The sequence below is a fragment of the Lotus japonicus genome, chromosome 3 (assembly GCF_012489685.1).
Source record: "Lotus japonicus ecotype B-129 chromosome 3, LjGifu_v1.2".
Classification (NCBI taxonomy): Eukaryota; Viridiplantae; Streptophyta; class Magnoliopsida; order Fabales; family Fabaceae; genus Lotus; species Lotus japonicus.
The window spans coordinates 71125-88538 of NC_080043.1; the positions used below are offsets into that span (position 1 = coordinate 71125).

General features: G+C 37.0%; 1 protein-coding gene across 7 annotated transcripts; it reads right to left on the reverse strand.

The window, feature by feature from the left end:
- Positions 1–860: 860 nt before the first annotated feature.
- LOC130749063 (uncharacterized) lies at positions 861–16973 on the reverse strand. Of its 7 annotated transcripts, XR_009022841.1 has the most exons (23): positions 16742–16966; positions 15978–16362; positions 15417–15533; positions 15246–15325; positions 14364–14507; positions 14122–14270; positions 13902–14032; positions 13667–13789; positions 13486–13559; positions 11983–12591; positions 11759–11870; positions 11495–11632; positions 10484–10813; positions 9701–9974; positions 8310–9604; positions 7124–7526; positions 6092–7020; positions 5929–5994; positions 5723–5848; positions 3368–3612; positions 1921–3092; positions 1451–1538; positions 861–1315 (listed from the first exon to the last, which is right to left on the reverse strand). XR_009022841.1 is itself a non-coding variant. In XM_057602339.1 (22 exons), exons 1-21 carry the CDS (start codon positions 16867–16869, stop codon positions 1901–1903), a joined length of 7050 nt encoding a protein of 2349 aa, XP_057458322.1. In that variant the 5' UTR covers positions 16870–16966; the 3' UTR covers positions 861–1315; positions 1875–1900. The 7 variants fall into 7 exon arrangements, 6 of the variants coding, with proteins under 6 accessions (XP_057458322.1, XP_057458324.1, XP_057458326.1 ...); XM_057602339.1 differs by lacking the exon at positions 1451–1538 and having other exon boundaries at positions 1875–3092; XM_057602341.1 differs by lacking the exon at positions 1451–1538 and having other exon boundaries at positions 16742–16965.
- Positions 16974–17414: the final 441 nt, after the last annotated feature.

The following is a 17414-nucleotide window of genomic DNA, read 5'->3' on the forward strand; positions in this document are numbered from 1 at the left end:
TGAGCTCCATTCAAAAAAAGATATATATATATAGGGGCATATCAGGTGAGAGGAGTGGTTTATGGTGAAAGATGAGAGCACTCAATAATAACCATTGGATATGTTTTACTTTCTCTTCCCACCACTTGCGTCCCTCCCCTTTCCGTTCTCGCTCCTCCATATTCTTCCTCTTCTTTCTTGCACATGGCATGAGTGCTTTGAATCTTCCGTTCGAGTGGCGGGTGTTCGATGAATATTGGAACAGGCTTGTTTTTTTTTCATCTTCCATTTGTTTTGATTATTCAAGATATGAAGATTGAAAATAATGGTGAGAATGAATTTCTCTGAATTTGGCTGAGCAACCTTTAAGTGTTACTACCAGCAAATTGAAATTCCTATACAAAAAATTGAAAATTGAAACTATTGTTTGTAACTGCAAGTTTTGTTCGTATCACGAGTTTTTTTCCTGAAAATTCCATAACTGCAAGATCTGAGTAGAAATTGCATAGTGCATACCAAAAATTGAAAATCAAAAATGAAAAAAAGCAACAAAAGGCATCCAATTGCATAGAGAATCGGTGGCAATGACTTTCGAAATCAAAAGGAAAACCAGAAGAATAAAAAGGCACAGTGTAGGTTCACACGCGAGAAGAAACGTCTGGGCTTGCGATATAAGCATTGAATAGAGTAAAATGATTTTTTTAATCTGAAGTTAATCCTAACTCTTTATCCAAATCTAATGGGTATAATATAATGCTCTCACCTCTCACCTGATATGCATATTCATTTCTAAAACAATACTATATTGGTACACATGTTTTTTTGTCTAGACATCAAAATATATGAAAAAAAGAGAAAAATAATAAATGTGATATGTAATGTGAAGTGACAAGAAAAGAGATAGAGAAAACAATGATATATTTGTGTTGCCACCGTTTTATAATACACGGATCGAAAACGTTTATAAAAGGAGATCTGCAGTCACTTATTCTTTTCATCATTAGGAACAAAATGATACAATTATTCCAACTTTGAAGAAAATTCGTTGCATTTACACAAATCTGCCGCTATATATACAAATAGCTATTGTTCCTCATCCATAGCCAACATTCACCGGAATAAACTAAATCACTTCAAAATTTCCGGTGATCTCCATATCACAATTAACTACAATCCACTCTCCATTAGATCATCGATTGGAAAGCAGCAGCTGCGAAGCAAAAAATCTTCATCCAAGAGAAGTCGAAAAGGTTATCAGAACAAAGATGTGAAGCTTCAGCCTTGTCCTCAGAAAAATCGTTCCTTCCTTAATCCCATGTTCATTGATCTGGTCTCACTGAAAAAAAATAAAAATCAAAAAAAACCTCATTCAGGGGAAAATGCAAACAACAAACACAAATCCGGCATTCATTTGTAAACTGAAAAATGGATTTTATAGGTGAAAATATTAGATAATTTTTTGAACTTTTGCCTGCATAAATTGTCACTGCTATAAACTCTGGGGAAGTCTTCTGTTCCTTTATGTCATCTTTAGGGTGACATAACCTAAAACATTGAACCTTCACATATATGCAAGTACAGGTAAGTACAATATGATAAAATGAAATAAGAACTCAATTAAATTATTCTTCATGAACAATTTTAGGATTATAGATATAATAATGAATAAGCATGTAATCAAACAACGACAGAAATATAGGCATAACAATAGGAAATAATATCATCTGGTTTTTATATGAAAAGAGATAAAGGGGAGAGAGAGAGAGAGAGAGAGAGAGAGAGAGAGAGAGAGAGAGGATTGAGTAAAGCTAGAGAAGAAATACAGAAAGACCACGGCTCAGACAATATAGTTTTCTTGACATCATATTCGCAACAACTACAGAAAAGATACGCACATATCTCCATCATCAGTAGTTAGTAATCATTGTTGAGGAAGTTTACCACTTCTTTTCTTGGTTGGTTTCATGCTCGCATTTGCTACAGATGATGAAACAGGCCTTTTCACAGAAACTTTTGTCGATCTCTCATCCTTCTTTGTAGATATCAAAGATGAGTAAAGAATAGCATCAACAGCTTCACGCTGTTGTTTCCTTTTTGAAATTTCAGCAGCTTTATTGTGATTAGGAGCTCTACCTTGACTATCTGCATCTCTCTCTTTATGACATCCTTTTATTGCGGAAGCAGAAACTTCCGTAGAACTGCTCCTATCCCCTCTGGGAAGTTTTGATGCCTTTTCTCCACCATCTGTCTCTTCCACTGGATGATCAAAACTATTCCTTGAATTTGATTGTCTTTTATTCAATGTTGTCCTTCCCATGTTAGTCTTAACTTTATGTTTGCCTTCTCGTCCACCATTGCAAACTGGTTGATCTAACATTGTGACCGCACCATCACAGGAGCTTCTGCTTTCACGTTTTGCAGCTAGACATGTCGTATCCTTCTTTTTGGAGACATGCTCATCTTTGGAATTTTTTTCGTTACATTGAGCACTTTTTACCAAAGCTGAAATGGTATTTTCTTCCTCACTGCCCTTATTTTTGTCCTTTACTTTAGAAGCAGCAGATTTCTTTTTCCTCTCAAAGGTACCATTGTCATTAACCAAAACCTGTGTCACCTTGTGGCCACTATCTTTAACCTTTTCATGCTTCAGTGGTCTAGCATGATTATCAGAATTTTCAAAAACACACTTATCTTTAGCTGTTTCAAATATTGAATGATAAGGCATCTTAGCCGTCATGACCAAGTTTCTTTCTTTAGCATCCTTAACAAGAGCAGCCCAGTTATGGTCTGTCTGTAAAGTTCTTGCATTACCCAAAATCCAAAGTGATAGCCTGGCCCTTGTCAAAGCAACATTCATCCGTCTTATATCCGCCACAAATCCAATAGAACTTGAGTTGCTTTTAGATGCAGCGATGCTAGCATGCGTTGCTCTTACAGTAGAAAGTAGCAATATATCCACCTCCCTTCCTTGGAAACCATCCACAGTGTTAAATTCGATGTCATCTATGCTTGAAGATCCAAATGCATTAAGAAAACGAGATCGCAGAAGAGAAAGTTGACGCTTGTATGGAGTAATAATGCCAATTCTTCCACCAATAAATTCAGTTGGGTACCTTAGGAGGCATTCATATAGAGTTTAGTAAGCAGTAATCATAATAAACAGAAGGAAAAAGCGAGGTGGCACACGATGGATAGCACCACGAAAATGCACGACCTGTGTAATTCTTCAGCTTGCTGATTTTTTTCCAACTTTATCAGTGTATTTCCATTTTCTGATTTAAATTTTGAAACCATTAGATTAAATTGTCGTGCATTTTCGTCTATGATTTGGTACCAAATAGCTTTGCTGTAAACAGAAAGGCGAGAGAAATAGAAAGTGCAGTTGTACCTTTTCTTGAGAAAACTTAGTAATTCAACTGCAGCATCAGCTTCTTGATCATTACAAAGTGACATTGCACCTGAGTTTTTCCCACGAACCTCCCGCCCATCAGTAATATCATAGAATACATAAGGCCCGAGACCCTTGGTCTGATGAAATGGTGCTGATTTGCTAGAAGTTTGGCAGCCATTTAGTAACTTGTTGTCATAGAAATGCAACGAAGGAAACTTGCATATCTCTGGATGCATTCTATACTGCCAATTGTTAGAAAAATCATAAAGCAAAGGATTTAGCTTTCGATTATGAAACAGGGTAAAGCATCAATACAACCCTTTGTGTACCGAAATGAAGAGAAAAAAACAAGAACACAGTTCTAAGAATCACGGGATGCAAAATAAGTTAAGGGTTTTAGAAAATGTAGTTATTACATAGGCTTAATTGCACTTTTGGTCCCCCAACTATTGCCTTCCTGCGAAAATCGTCCCCAAACTTCAAAATTAGCAAAACACGTCCTCCAACTATACACCCGGTTGCAAAATTGGTTTTCCGTTAACTTCCGTCAAAAAACTAACAGAATATTCCGTTAAAAATGAATTAAAAAATAAAAGAAAAATTCTTCTTCTTCCTGTTCCAGCATCACCTTCTTCTTTCTGTTCCAACTTCTTCAATTGGGCCATGCTCTCTTCTTCTTCGTTACACCGCCAAGCTCCTGTTATGCCGGTGATGGCGGCGTTTTCCAAGCTCCTGTTTCGCCGCCATCACTGACCGCTTTCCACCATCAACTCGCCTTCTTCCTTCGATTTCGATCTGAGCTCGCCTTCTCCTTATGGAAGTTGGGGTTTTCGTTCGGTATGGATTTGGGGTTTTTGAGATTCAAACCTCACCCTCATCACCTGCAAAATCTCATATCTGAATCGTTGGGCTGGTAGCGAGATTGGTGCCTTTGTGAGGGGTGGGTTTCAGGGGTGGGTTGCGGGTGAGGTTTCAGGGGTGGGTTGCGGGTGACGGTGGGGATGGGGTTGGGTTGCAGGTGAGGTGCGGTGGGTTGCGATGGGTTTTGGGTGGGGATGGGTTTCATGGGTAGGTTGCAGGTGAAAGAGGGGACGACAGAGACAGAGGGAGGAAAAGGGACAAGGATGGGATAGAATCGATGGTGATTTTTTATTTTATTTTCCAGCAATATGTTAAGTTTTGGACGGAAGTTAACGGAAAACCAATTTTGCAACCGGGTGTATAGTTGGAGGACGTGTTTTGCTAATTTTGAAGTTTGGGGACGATTTTCGCAGGAAGGTAATAGTTGGGGGACCAAAAGTGCAATTAAGCCTATTACATACAAAATATCAAACCATGGTTGACTAAGTGATCTAAAGTTCAGTCCAGACTATCTCTAGTAGAATAACACACATCAATGTATACCCGAGTTAGGATGAGTCATCTAGCGGTTAGTTAGTGATGACTCATCAGGTTGTTAGTTAGTCAACAACAGTTAGTTAGCTAGCTAGCTGTTACTAGCTGTTGCTATATAACAACTCTAATTCATCAAACTGATTCAATGAGAATGATTCTATTCAGTTACACTACTCTCTCTCTCTCTCTCATTTCTCTCTCTTTCTCCTTTTCTACAACTGTAATAACACACCAAACAGTCGATCTTATCCAAGGAACATTTTTTATTTATCATTCATTTAACCTGTCGGAAAATCAGATTTCTATAATCTTTTGAGTACCTCTTGTCAATCCTCATTCCATAATAAGAAATAAAGTTACATCTCAGCATTTTGAGTTGTTTAGTCTAATGATACAACAAAACCAGCAACGTATTTTACCACTAGGTGCCTAAGGTGGGGGGTTAGTTACATGAAGCCATTGTGTTCTAGCCATAACCAAATCTTCATATTGGCCATTTAGACTACATGGTTGATGCTTGTTGTTGAAAAGTCACACATAGACTAGTTTATATGGTCAAATAAGTCTTTAACTCTTTATAAAGGATAGAGCATCCTCACCCCTACGCTAGCTTTTGGGGTAGAGTTAGGTCTTACCCAAACTCTAATACTGTATCAGAGCCAATCCAAGGTTTGTTTATTGGGTCACCTGCTGATGTCTAGTTCTGCAAACTTCAGGCTCTAGACGTCCAGGCGTCCAGGCCTGGGCGTGAAGAGGGGTGTTGAGAAGTCTCGCATTGACTAGAGATGCGAGCACATAAGTTTTTATAAAGGGTAGATAAATGATAAATCCTCACCCCTAAGCTAGCTCTTGGGGTAGAGTTAGGCCTAACCCAAACTCTAATAGCTCTCATATCAAACCAAATATACGGAATGCAAAACCACATCTTAGGATCATGTCCAGTGGAAAATTACATACCTGTTCAGTGAGCATAATAACAGGATGCCCAGCCCTTTGTAAACGTTCAAACATGCTGCACTCATAAAGAAATTTACTTGCAACATTTGATAGTACAGTTGCAGGAAGCTGCTTTGGGTCACCAACCTTGAATAAATTACAAAGGTTAGTTTAACGACCCTTATATCAGATCTCCAAAAGTTTGAGTTGGTATGCTTATTGCTTACCATAATGCATTTGGTTCCACTTGATTTTAAAAGCTGAAGAGGAATCAAAGTAGCTGGCTCAAGAGCCTGTAACAATAAAAATAGGTCACAAAGGAAAAAAGGAAACTAGAATATTGCAGACAAATGTTTATAGCAGAAAAAAAAAATATAAATATATATATACTTGAGCAGCTTCATCAATTATAACAGCATCAAAGAGGGTATGTTCAGATGAACCCCGAAACTTGGAGCTTAAAATTCTCTCCGAGCAAACTCCATAAAGGTCCCCACCACATCCACTTAGTGTAGTTACCACTATTTCAGCTTCCCTTAGAATAGACTTCCGCAACTTAGTCTTCAGAGACTTGGTTTCTTCATTGGCTTTCTTCTCCTGAGCCTGCACATTACTAAGATCTTTATATATTTGTCTTTTCTGTTCATATAGTTTACGCAGCTTCATTTCAATTTCTGCATCAGACATCTCCTTTTCATGCCCCATATGAGAGTCGCCATGTGGTTGACTTTTAACATTAGAATTCCCATCCCTTACGTTAGCACGCTTGGCTTCATACAACCTAATAGAATTAACGAGTTTCTCCAAATTAGACCGCAGCCCCGCTGATGAATCTATCCTCAAATCATTCTTCCCATCATTTGAATGCATCCTCTCTTCTGCTACACGTTGGTCAACAAGTGTGTCAATAAAGAATGGCAGAGAATTTGGATGGACTGTTTTTGCATTTCCAACCCTCACAATATAAGGCTTGTACATTTTCCCGTTACTTCCATAAAGACCATGGCTAGAAATTCTTGATACCAATTCATCCACAGCAGCATTAGATTGAGCACAGATAAGCACTCTTTGTCTCATACAATTTTCAGAAGATTTTGATGAACTCTGGAGATCATCATTTAATTGTCTAGCCAAGGCTGCATCCTGCCATGCCCTTGCAATGGCACCACTCTGGCTAATCTTTGGTCTCGAATAGGTAGTAGAAAAAGAATTTTGGTTTAAGTTTTCATTTAAGGAATTTTGTAGACAATTCATCTTTTGTGGAGAAGAAGCTAGAAGGGCACTGACAATCGCAACAATAGTCTGCGTCTTCCCAGTTCCTGCATTTACATAAGCATACATGCAAACTTACTAGTTAAAAAACAAAAGAACAAAAACTATAGGATCTGCCAAGTCAAGATATACTTCAGGGGGATCAAGTACCTGGAGGACCCTGAATAAGAGATAACTCAACAGTTTTCTTTGGTTTAGCCCTTCCAATAGCATCACTTATTGCTTCAAGTTGACTAACATTAAATGATGATCTCAGAGTCCGCTGCAATGACTGGCACAATTTACTGAGATCTATTTTTTTGCATTCATCAAGACAAGAGGAATCCTTGGTAGGGTTTAAAATGAGTGGAAGCAAGGGAATGTATTTTACTGACGACAATGCATGAAATTCTCGAATTTGTGGAGTAATGTTCATTAAACGATATGCATGCCATTTACTTCGTTCAGTGAGATTCCTTCTAGCTAGATTTAAACGTGAGGAACCATTTTGAAAATAGAACCGGATGAGAACAATACTTAAACTTCTTTTATAGTCTTTCTCACGCCTTTCCACCTGCGAACACATAATAGTTTGCCTTAGAATGACAGAGATTTGTTTGGTTGAACAGTATGCTTGCAATGAGGAGCAAAACCACATTGGGGATCCAGGATAGTTTTAGTACATTAAAAAGGCAACCCAAATGCACATCACATTGGAGATAATTTTATACATTTAGAAGTCAACCAAAAAACTTCACACTTGATGAATTCTACTTATCACATGATTAGTTTTATTTATGCTAATAGATGATGAAGAGTAAATTAATATATTAGAAAAAGTAGTTAGTGTGAGGATTCAAAGTAAAACCAACTAATGATGCCCATAGTAGTGTTACCCAACTCAAGTAGGATCATCTCTAGTAAAGAATATATCATATCTAGACCAAAAAAAAGGGAAATCAAATAACGTGTATTGGCTACTGCAATCTTTCTTCAATCAAGGTTGGTTAAAGAATTAGCAGTTAATTATCAGCAAAATGAACACTAAGTCAATGCTTGTTTCAGTTGTTTGGGTATGTATAAAATAAAGAAGGGGTCAAAATTGAGTGGGATAGAAAGGTTTTATTTTTCAGTTCCAACACAGATAGAAGAGGCCAAAGTATATGAGGCGGACAGCAACAGAGTAATGTTACGATTTAAAATTTTCTGCAATTTAATTGTATCATTGAAATATTAAGTGATTTTCCTTCACCATAAACCTTCACAATTTCCACCTACTAAATCATGCATAGCCTAAAACAACCAACCGTAGGACTTCATAGACCTTTAAAAAACTCATGAGAAGAGAACAGTATACCTTTCCAACCATATGAACATCATGAGAAGATTTTTGTGGATGATCTTTTGTTAGCAAAAGCAAGTCATTTTCTGAAAAGCTCCTGCATGTTGCTGAATCACCATCATCGTGGACAAAACGAACAAGATGGAAATCATCAACTCTCTCCACTGAAATCACAGAAAGGATTCCATAAAACATCTCCTCCCATGAAGACAATTCAAAAAAAGAATTTTGTAACTGTGCTTTAAACTCCTCCAAAACCAATGGCCGAAATATATCCACGTACTGTTCAGGTGATGGAAAATATACAGGAACTTCCTTTAATTTGTTAACAATTTTGTTTTCATCTTTTCTTGCAGATGACAATCCAGCTGTCGCAAAATAATCAATTTCAAGAATAGGTTTATACCAATCATCCAACCTTGGTGGCTTGAATCTTTTCACTGGGTCCTCTAATTTATGGAGACCTCCAGATCTGTTTTCAAGAGGTGTTCTGAGTTGAATCACCTGTCTTCTCAAGACTGAAGTAGGCTTTGGTACATGCAACTGGATACGTTCCACAGATTTAAATGCAGTCTTTAGCAGATCATCTTCAGAATTCTGAGAATCGCTTAACTGTTTATAACCAGTACTTGACATAGTGTCAGCAGTTTTGGAAGTTGTACTCCTGCAAGCTTTACTCAAATTTTTAGCATTGACAGCTTCGGAAGAATTTTTTGCCAAATTGATCCTAACCTTGGATTTTGAGCTAGCTTCCCCCCTACAACTGTCTGAGCCTTCTGAATCAACAAATGAAGTGGCCTCAAGCTTATCATGTACATACCTAGAGTCTTGTTTCTGAGAAGAAAGGCTGAAAACTTCAGTATTGTCCTTTCTCTGGAAGGTCTCCTTCATTTCATTGGAAGTTTTCTTGTAAGAAACATTCTGGATAGCAAGGTCAGGAGTTGGTAAAGTATTACCAGCATAACAGGGTATTTTATTGCCATCAGATATGTGGTGGCCTGCCTCACTAACTGATAAAATGACCTTCTTGGAAAGATCTTGTGGTTCCACTTCATCATCCGAAAGAATAATTACAGTTTCAGTATCCTTTTCGTCAGGTGTCATTTTCGAGTCCACAATTTGTACACCTATATCCTCCATGGATGAAGAATGGATATGTGAAGTAAAACAGTTCTTTTTAATAGGCCAGCTTTCAGATATCAATGATTTGGGATTCACATTTGCCTCCTGAAAATTATGAGTGCCTTCCCTAGACAGAGAGACAGACAGGCCAGACACTTGTTCTGTCAATTCCTCCAAGCTGTAAGCATCTAAATTGACAACGCAGAACATAAACAGAACATATTAATCACATAGAACTCATTGAGTCATGGGGGCAAACAATCAAGTTTAGAAACGACACTCACCAGTCGAAATAAGATTTTCAATGATCATGATTGTTGACAGAGAAGTCTTATCATAAGAACTTTTAAACAGATTCAGTAAATAAGTAATGGCTCGCTTCCAGTAAACAATTACAACTTTAAGTGATGACTTCCCCCATTCCATGAGATCATGAAGCCATTTGAAACCCAATTTATTTTTTACCAGCATTGTGAAATTCCCCGGATCTTTACCACCAAAAAGGTGGAGTTGATCAACAAGAACAGGAAAAATCTCAAGTAACCTAACACAAGTCATCTGAAACAACAAGCAACTATAAAGGTGAAGAACTTCCTGGCTCTAAAACCAAGATGGTGATTTGATTAATGTAAATGTAAAGACATTTTTTTACTGCAAGAGAACAAAATTATTGAGATGAAGATGACGACAAAGAATCACAGATAGTGAAGAGGGAAAAGCTAAATAAAACCTCAAATGTGATTAATCATACAGTTCTATCTCAATTATCCATTTTAACCTCAATTCAGAAATCAGCAGCAAAATCTAAAGTATTAAATTATTTACAAAAGGCAATGTTCATTAATAAATTAAATTATGGACAGTCGATATAATTTTTCAACCTATTTTGAGGATAAGTTTACTGACAGCAAAGGAAATGAAATTTCTGAATTGTGTGTCATCAAATGGTGAAAGACTTATAGAAGTGCTGTGCTACACATTCTTTTTAATAACAATGTATTAAAAAACACTAGACATTAGCAGGAAAAAATTAGATAATGTTGACAAAAAAGAAAAGAACATAATACCTGGCAAAGATTGTAATCAATAAATTCCTTGCCTTTTACCAGGCACCTACAGAAAATAGGCCATGCCATTTCAGATAGTAAGCAACTAAATTTTTCCTTTGTTTTCAATTCGACATCGATAACATGTTTATCGATATCCACAGGCAGAGAATCAAAATCTGGCTGCTTCAGAAACCCGCCTTGTGAAGAGAATCTAGGCACCCTTAACTCACTAGGTGTATTTTCAGGCAACTCTGGAGCAGGTAGACCTCCGTCTTTGAGTAATTTGCATAAAAGAAACCAAAAATGATGTAGAGTATGAAATTTCAATAGAACAGAATCCAGTTGAACCTAGCATGGAAATGCCATATTAGTAAAATTGCAAGAGTAAAGGGGGAATCAGTCAAATGATCATTTGACAAATTCCAATTTAAACCAACTCATTATTTCCCTGGAATGAAGAAGCATGTGCACAAAATCATAAGATCAAATATACACAATCAAATTCGATGCAGAAACAACTTGTAGCTTCAGAGCAACATTTTAAGGGTTTTCATAAGAATATGGAGGTCTGAATTTAAAGGTAATTGGCCTAGTTGGGACTTAATATATATCTGGGAGTTATGGCATCGTGTGATCCATGCAACTGACCCCATCGGGTTAAAAAGATCTTGGTTGATGTTGTAAGAAAAGCTTGGTTATTCTTGTTGTTTCTGTAAGAAGCCAGCATTCTTTTGCAGTAAGCTGACTTTTGTAAATTTTTGGAGTACTTGACTACAAGAGAATCTCCACCTTTTCCAGGAATATATTTTTCCCTAATAATGCTACAAGGGTGTGTGGTGGCTTCCTCTAGAGGCTCTGCTCATAGCTGTTTTAAGGAAGTTTACATCAAAGTATGCAAAGAGAATTGATATTTTCTTCTTTTTGAGCCATCTGGGATCCGTATCCACCCCTTAAGTTGTACCCATACACACATAAAGAATGGGTGTTCATCAACCACATTATTATCAGGAAATATTTGCTGAATATTACCAGTTTCATAGCATGTTTGAAGCCCAAAGTAGTTGCATACAACGAGGACTTGTTAGAACAAAGAAACTGCAATCCACATGAAAGACCTCGGGTATCTGACACTTGTTCCAACATAGACTTTCCAAATTGTCTAACATCCTGTATGGAAAAAACAAAATCATGTCATGCATACAAATAAGAAAAAGAATTAGAGCAAATTTCATCACATTTTAAAAAAGGATAATGCACATGATCTAAAAGTTCTAGAAAAATTTGGCATATTACATCGTTCGGATCCAAAAGCGAAAGGATCAAGCTCTCACTCATCAGTGGTTCCCAAATCCACCGACTTCGAAGCTCTCCTTGTCTCATCTGAACTAGAAAATGTGTTGTTAACCTGAGGTGCAACTCCAGACCAATTAGTCAATAAATTAAAAACAGACTTTTAACTTGAAACCTCAAGATGCTCGAACATAACATGAAGATAAAGTCAAACTGGTGTTAGGAACCTTTTAAATGTTCTTATCAAAGGACAAGACATAGTCAACACTTCAACTGAGTTTTTTGATTTGTTTCCATCTCCACCATCATCAGAGCCAGTTGGAACCTTCCACCCAAATGAAGAGGATAATTCTGCAGCAAAAGATGAAAGGCAAGACATGACAGGAAGCACCATTTCTGCACTACTCTCAAGTTCTACCATAGGAAAATGAGATCGTGCCCAGAAAACAGCTTTCGAAACTGAGATTGGAAGGAGTGAGAGATTGGTATCAACTAAAACATCAACCCATAACATTGGAATGCACATCCACTCTCGGAAGACTTGAGAAGTTATCCCACTCTGCATACTGAATTGACTCCAAGAACTATTAGTACTACTATCCTGCTCTTCACCATCTAGAAGAATATTTGGTAACCAAATATCATTTTCATTATCCAAATCAATGACCTCATATGTCATGCTACTAACAGTGCTTGAAGCTGTGCCGCAATTCAGCACTGAATATATTAAAGCAGTAGCATCTGATACTATGATAGTCTCTACAAGGTCAAAAGCAGGTTGCCTGAGAGAACTGTGAAGCGAGGAGTCCTTCAGAGATGAAACAAGGGAAGGCCCCCTGTCCAACACAAATGTCGAGAACTGATCAGGTAATGAACAAAAGATTAAACCAAGAATATCTAAACGTGTTGGAGTATACTGTTACTATACTCTCATTGTACTGAATTGTAATTTATGTTAGTGTTAGTTGAGCTATTATGTTCTTAGTTCTCAGAGTTAAAACATACAATAGGTTACAACTGTATTTATAGAGTTGGTACTGAGCACGCGACTAGCACTATACCAAACTAACTGATCAGTTGCATGCTACACAATAGACATCACTAAAAGCAACTAACTCACAAAACTATTATAAAGAATCATAACTATCAAGGTCCTTTGTACTTTAACTGAGAGTAAGGGTAAGAGAAACATATCTCTAAAGTACATATTCTAAGTCAGCAAGTTTTGCATTAGAGAGAATGGATCTTAAACGAATAAATTTAAACATTAATTCATTTGAAAAACACTTTCTTTAAGGAGTTATAAGTTGAACATATAGTCAATATTCAAATTGGAGATAAGAGTTCTTCAGAGATTTCCCTACTTCTTTACTACGTCTACAATGTTGGAGCTAGCTGGCTATTTATGCAAATTTATGTATCCTCCCTAGCTATTATGTTCCACTAAGTTTTATCATCTATTTTTAAATTATCTTGTGGCACAAGGAAACAAAAACTGCTTGAAACATCTATTTAGTTTCCTCACAAACTCTTTGGCTATAGAGCCATTTACTTTTCCTCTAAAAGCTCTATCCATTTCAGTCAATTCCTTAGTTCCTAATTGCTGCATTTTTAAATTGAAGCTAGGTAAACTTACTTCTTTTTTTGTAAACTAAGACTAGTTAGTTACTAATTTTAACTTTGAACCTAGAGAGAGAGAGAGAAGAGGGAGGGGAGAACTGACTACATACCACATATGTGCACACTCAAAAGGAGGGCAGGGCGGGTTCATCTTGTAACCTCGGTGTACAACAAGAAGTGCTATCTGAAAAGACAATCTTAAAATAGCAACTAAGATAAGCCAAAATAACTTGCACTATCAATTACTAAAGCCACAAAACAGCCACCATGCAAAAATGTAAATGTAATAACCTGACATGCCAATTTTCTTGTTAGAATGCTGAAGTTACTGCTCACTGGCACTTGATGGAGGAGAAAATAGAGAAAATGCCTACGTTGCTTTTCATGCTCCCCGTCTTGCAAAGCTTCAAGAGACTGAAAATTTCATCAGACATCCAAATAATGTAAATACAAGAACAAGGCCTCCTTCTCCCAGACACACAAACATAACAAAATAGAAACAAACATCACCGTTATGCACACATACCTGTAGAAAAGGTTGGAATAGACCAAAAATATCTTTATGGATTTTCTCGTTGCGAGTATGGAAGCATTGACCAATTAGAGTGTTGTGCATTACACTTGGAGACAATGTAGACCTTAACCAAAGCTTACAACCTTAAACCATGCCAAATGAACAAAAGAAAGTGAGAGCCAAGCAAATATAAATTAAAATCATTAAAAAACTTAAAAAAGAAAATGCATACCTAGCATTTCGAAAAGTTGTCTCAAGCAAGTAACAGCATGTGAAAATTCAAGTGAATCACCACTGATATGATTGAGTACAATATCAAGAAAAAAGGGATAACGTTCCAATATCCCTTCTTCAAAAGTTGGAGGATCCAAGAAGCCAAGTCTTCACAAAGTATACATCAAAATGCACCATGAAAACACTAGTAAAGAGCAGACTAGGCTAAAACTTCATACTATTAAAACACACACTACTTACAGTGATTTGATACCAATCCATGAAGACACACGATCCAGCTGAATTCTAGGTGAAGTCTCCAAATCCAGTGGTAAAGCATCTGCCTCTAAACTGCCAATAAATTTCTTAAGTAAGGGCTGCAAAGGTTCCAAGTCCGTTGCTCTCCTAAACACACAAAACATTGATTGTTACCAAAAAGATAGAAACGATTTAAATGTCTCGCGGGAGAAAACTAGATCTGAATACAGTTATGAAGAAATGATCAACAGTAAGGCGTTGAGAAGTCTCACGTTGACTAGAGATATGGCCAAAATATTCCTTATAATGAACAACCCTCATTCCTAAGCTAGCTTTTGGGGTGGAATTAGGCCTAACCTGAATTCTAATATGGTATTAGAGCCTATCCTAGATCTATTTATTGACCCACCGATAAATAGGCCATTGCAGATGTTCATTCTCGCAAATTCCAGACTCCAGATGTCCAGCTCTGGACGTGAGGGGTATGTTGAAAAGTCTCACATTGACTAGGGATATGATAAAAATATTCCTTATAAATGGTAGAGCAATCCTCATTCCTAAGCTAGCTTTTGGCGAAGAGTTAGGCTTAACCCAAACACGAATTCTAACGAGGCATTTCCATGAAACCATCAATGGGAATTGCTATTAGCCAGATCCTACCATGCATGAAAATTCAGGTTTTGCACCTTCCATATCTTCAAATATTTTTTCATAAAAGAAGGGCCTTATTTTGAGATAAGATATTATTAAATACTTTTTATGGAACTTATACACATAGAGAAATGCTTTCAGAAAACAGCCAACTGCCAAGGGGCAACATCAACATAAACATGAAATCACAATTGGTGAAGCCAAAGCTCTTCCGTGCCAACCAACAATAAGTACCTCAGTTTTCCCATTGACCCTGCTAAGCGATATCCAACAGAACGAACACTTCTCTTGCAAAAAAGTAATGCATACACTCCCTGGGAAAAAAACATTGGTTTAATCATGTAAAGCAATCTAAAATAGTTGATCTTCAAGCAGAAACACACAAGGAAAAGAAACACAACTTACCGGAAATTGTTGATGCCCAGACAAAACCAGTTCATGCTTATTATCAATAGCTTCAACAAACAACTCAAACTCAGTGAATAGAGGCTGATAATCTAAGAGGAGTGGGAACATCAATACCTATGTCGAATGAATGGGAGGAGAAAAATAAGTTGATAAACGCTGAATTTTGAATTAGAAAATTCATAAACAAGCAAATAAAATGAAATTAAGGTATAAATAAGAGCAGTTATACTAACATGAATAACTATTCACGAATGGAATAAATTTCATGATTTCATCAGTTTTCGACCAAATAACATTCAATTTGTACTACTCCTTGAACTTTTCAATCCAGCCAGTCACATAAATATGTGATGTTATACTAAGGAAAACAGAAAGAAAAAAAGTTGGGCATAATAATACAGTCAACATATTGTCTGCACGTATTTAAAATCAACAAAAATTTATACTCATAAAGTGGAACCGTATCAGATAATACAATTACAGTAAATAGAACGTAAAATATTATAAAAACTATACTGGCACAAAACTAGAGACGGAGGGAAGAAACAGAAAACACACCTCATACAAGACATTAACAACTTCAGCATTATCACGACCAGAATCATATTCTTCCCCTGTTACTTTAGCATTGATATCTCTCAAGTGTGATGTCACCCTCTCATAATCAAGCTTTTGCAAGATATCGAGAAGAGGACCGATAGAGCTGGACTCATACTCCATATCATACATGTCTTGGGCTTGATGATGCTGAGAAATGCATTGCAAGCAGTGCCTCATTTCATCAGACATTCTCTTCCATAACCGCCTAAGAGGTGAATCTTGGCGGTCATCTTTGAAGTAATTGTAAAAGGTCTCCAAAAGGGGGCCCATTATATCCCAAAAGCCACACCAGATATGATCTTCACACGGCAAACATATTAGAAAATTATATGCATCTGCAAACCTGACAATAATTAAAGGGGTTATTTCATGAGGCGCTACAAGTCACGATTATGATTAATGGTTATGTTTCACAGTGAAACTTGTTATTTGATTATTCTTTAAGTTTACCATGTTTGATCCCGTGCTTATTCGGGGGGAGGGAATGAGTATGATGTACAAGCACAAAATGGAGTGAACATCTATCTGATTGAAGTATGATCATTCTAAAATTACTTCTTTCAGCAACAAGTAAAAAAAACTTCCATTCAAAATAAAATACAATATCAGAGTTAAACAGAAACCTAATATACATATAACTCTAGGATTATTAGAACAAATAGAGAATAGTTTGATTGTTACTAGTGTTGAAGACAATAAGGGGGAGGGGAATTGGTGAGAACCATTGTTCTTTGAGGAGGTGGAGGCGACGAAGCTTAGAGGGATGAAGATTATCGTCGTCGGCGTTTTCTTCTTCTTCTTTCTCGATGCCTCTCCACCGGTCCAGTAGCTCCCGTCTAGTATTCGCCATTGTCGTTGGTAACGGTGTCGGTAGGGTTTCCACTTCAGATACTCAAAATGCGACGTTCCGTTCAGGTCAAGGGGAATGGCGGAAATTAGGGATTTGGGTTTGGCACCCCACCTATTGGGTTTTGCACCCCATGTATTCAATACGGAAATTTAATTTCCGTTTTCAAAACGGAATTTAAAATTCCGATTTGTTTTTTATATGCAATGAACGGTTGAAAATGTGTCACATATGCTAAAATACATAACGGTTTTTTAATTTCCGTTTTTTTCGTATTAAAATCGGAATTTAAATTCCCATTTTTAATAAAGTGGGGTGCGAAACCCAATAGGTGGGGTGCCAAACCAAATTCCCCGGAAATTAGGTTAGGCGTTCTTTACTTTTCGATTTCGCGCGCTTCACGATTCCATGATCGGAACCCACAATCGTTTCGTTTATTCCCAAGGGTTAATCATCCCGGAATTTGTCACTCGATTCAACTTTAGTCCCCAATCGGAAAATAAACACCAAAATACACATCCATTTAGGGAAATTATGGCATTGGTCCT

Excerpts from the sequence above, each read along its gene's own strand:
- LOC130749063 (XM_057602339.1), bottom strand. The coding sequence starts at position 16,869 with ATGGCGAATACTAGACGGGAGCTACTGGACCGGTGGAGAGGCATCGAG. Across the intron at positions 10,814-11,494 it reads TCAAACATGCTATGAAACTG|GTTCAACTGGATTCTGTTCT; the intron begins GTAATATTCAGC and ends TTTCCATGCTAG. Across the intron at positions 3,093-3,367 it reads CTAAGTTTTCTCAAGAAAAG|GTACCCAACTGAATTTATTG; the intron begins GTACAACTGCAC and ends ATGCCTCCTAAG.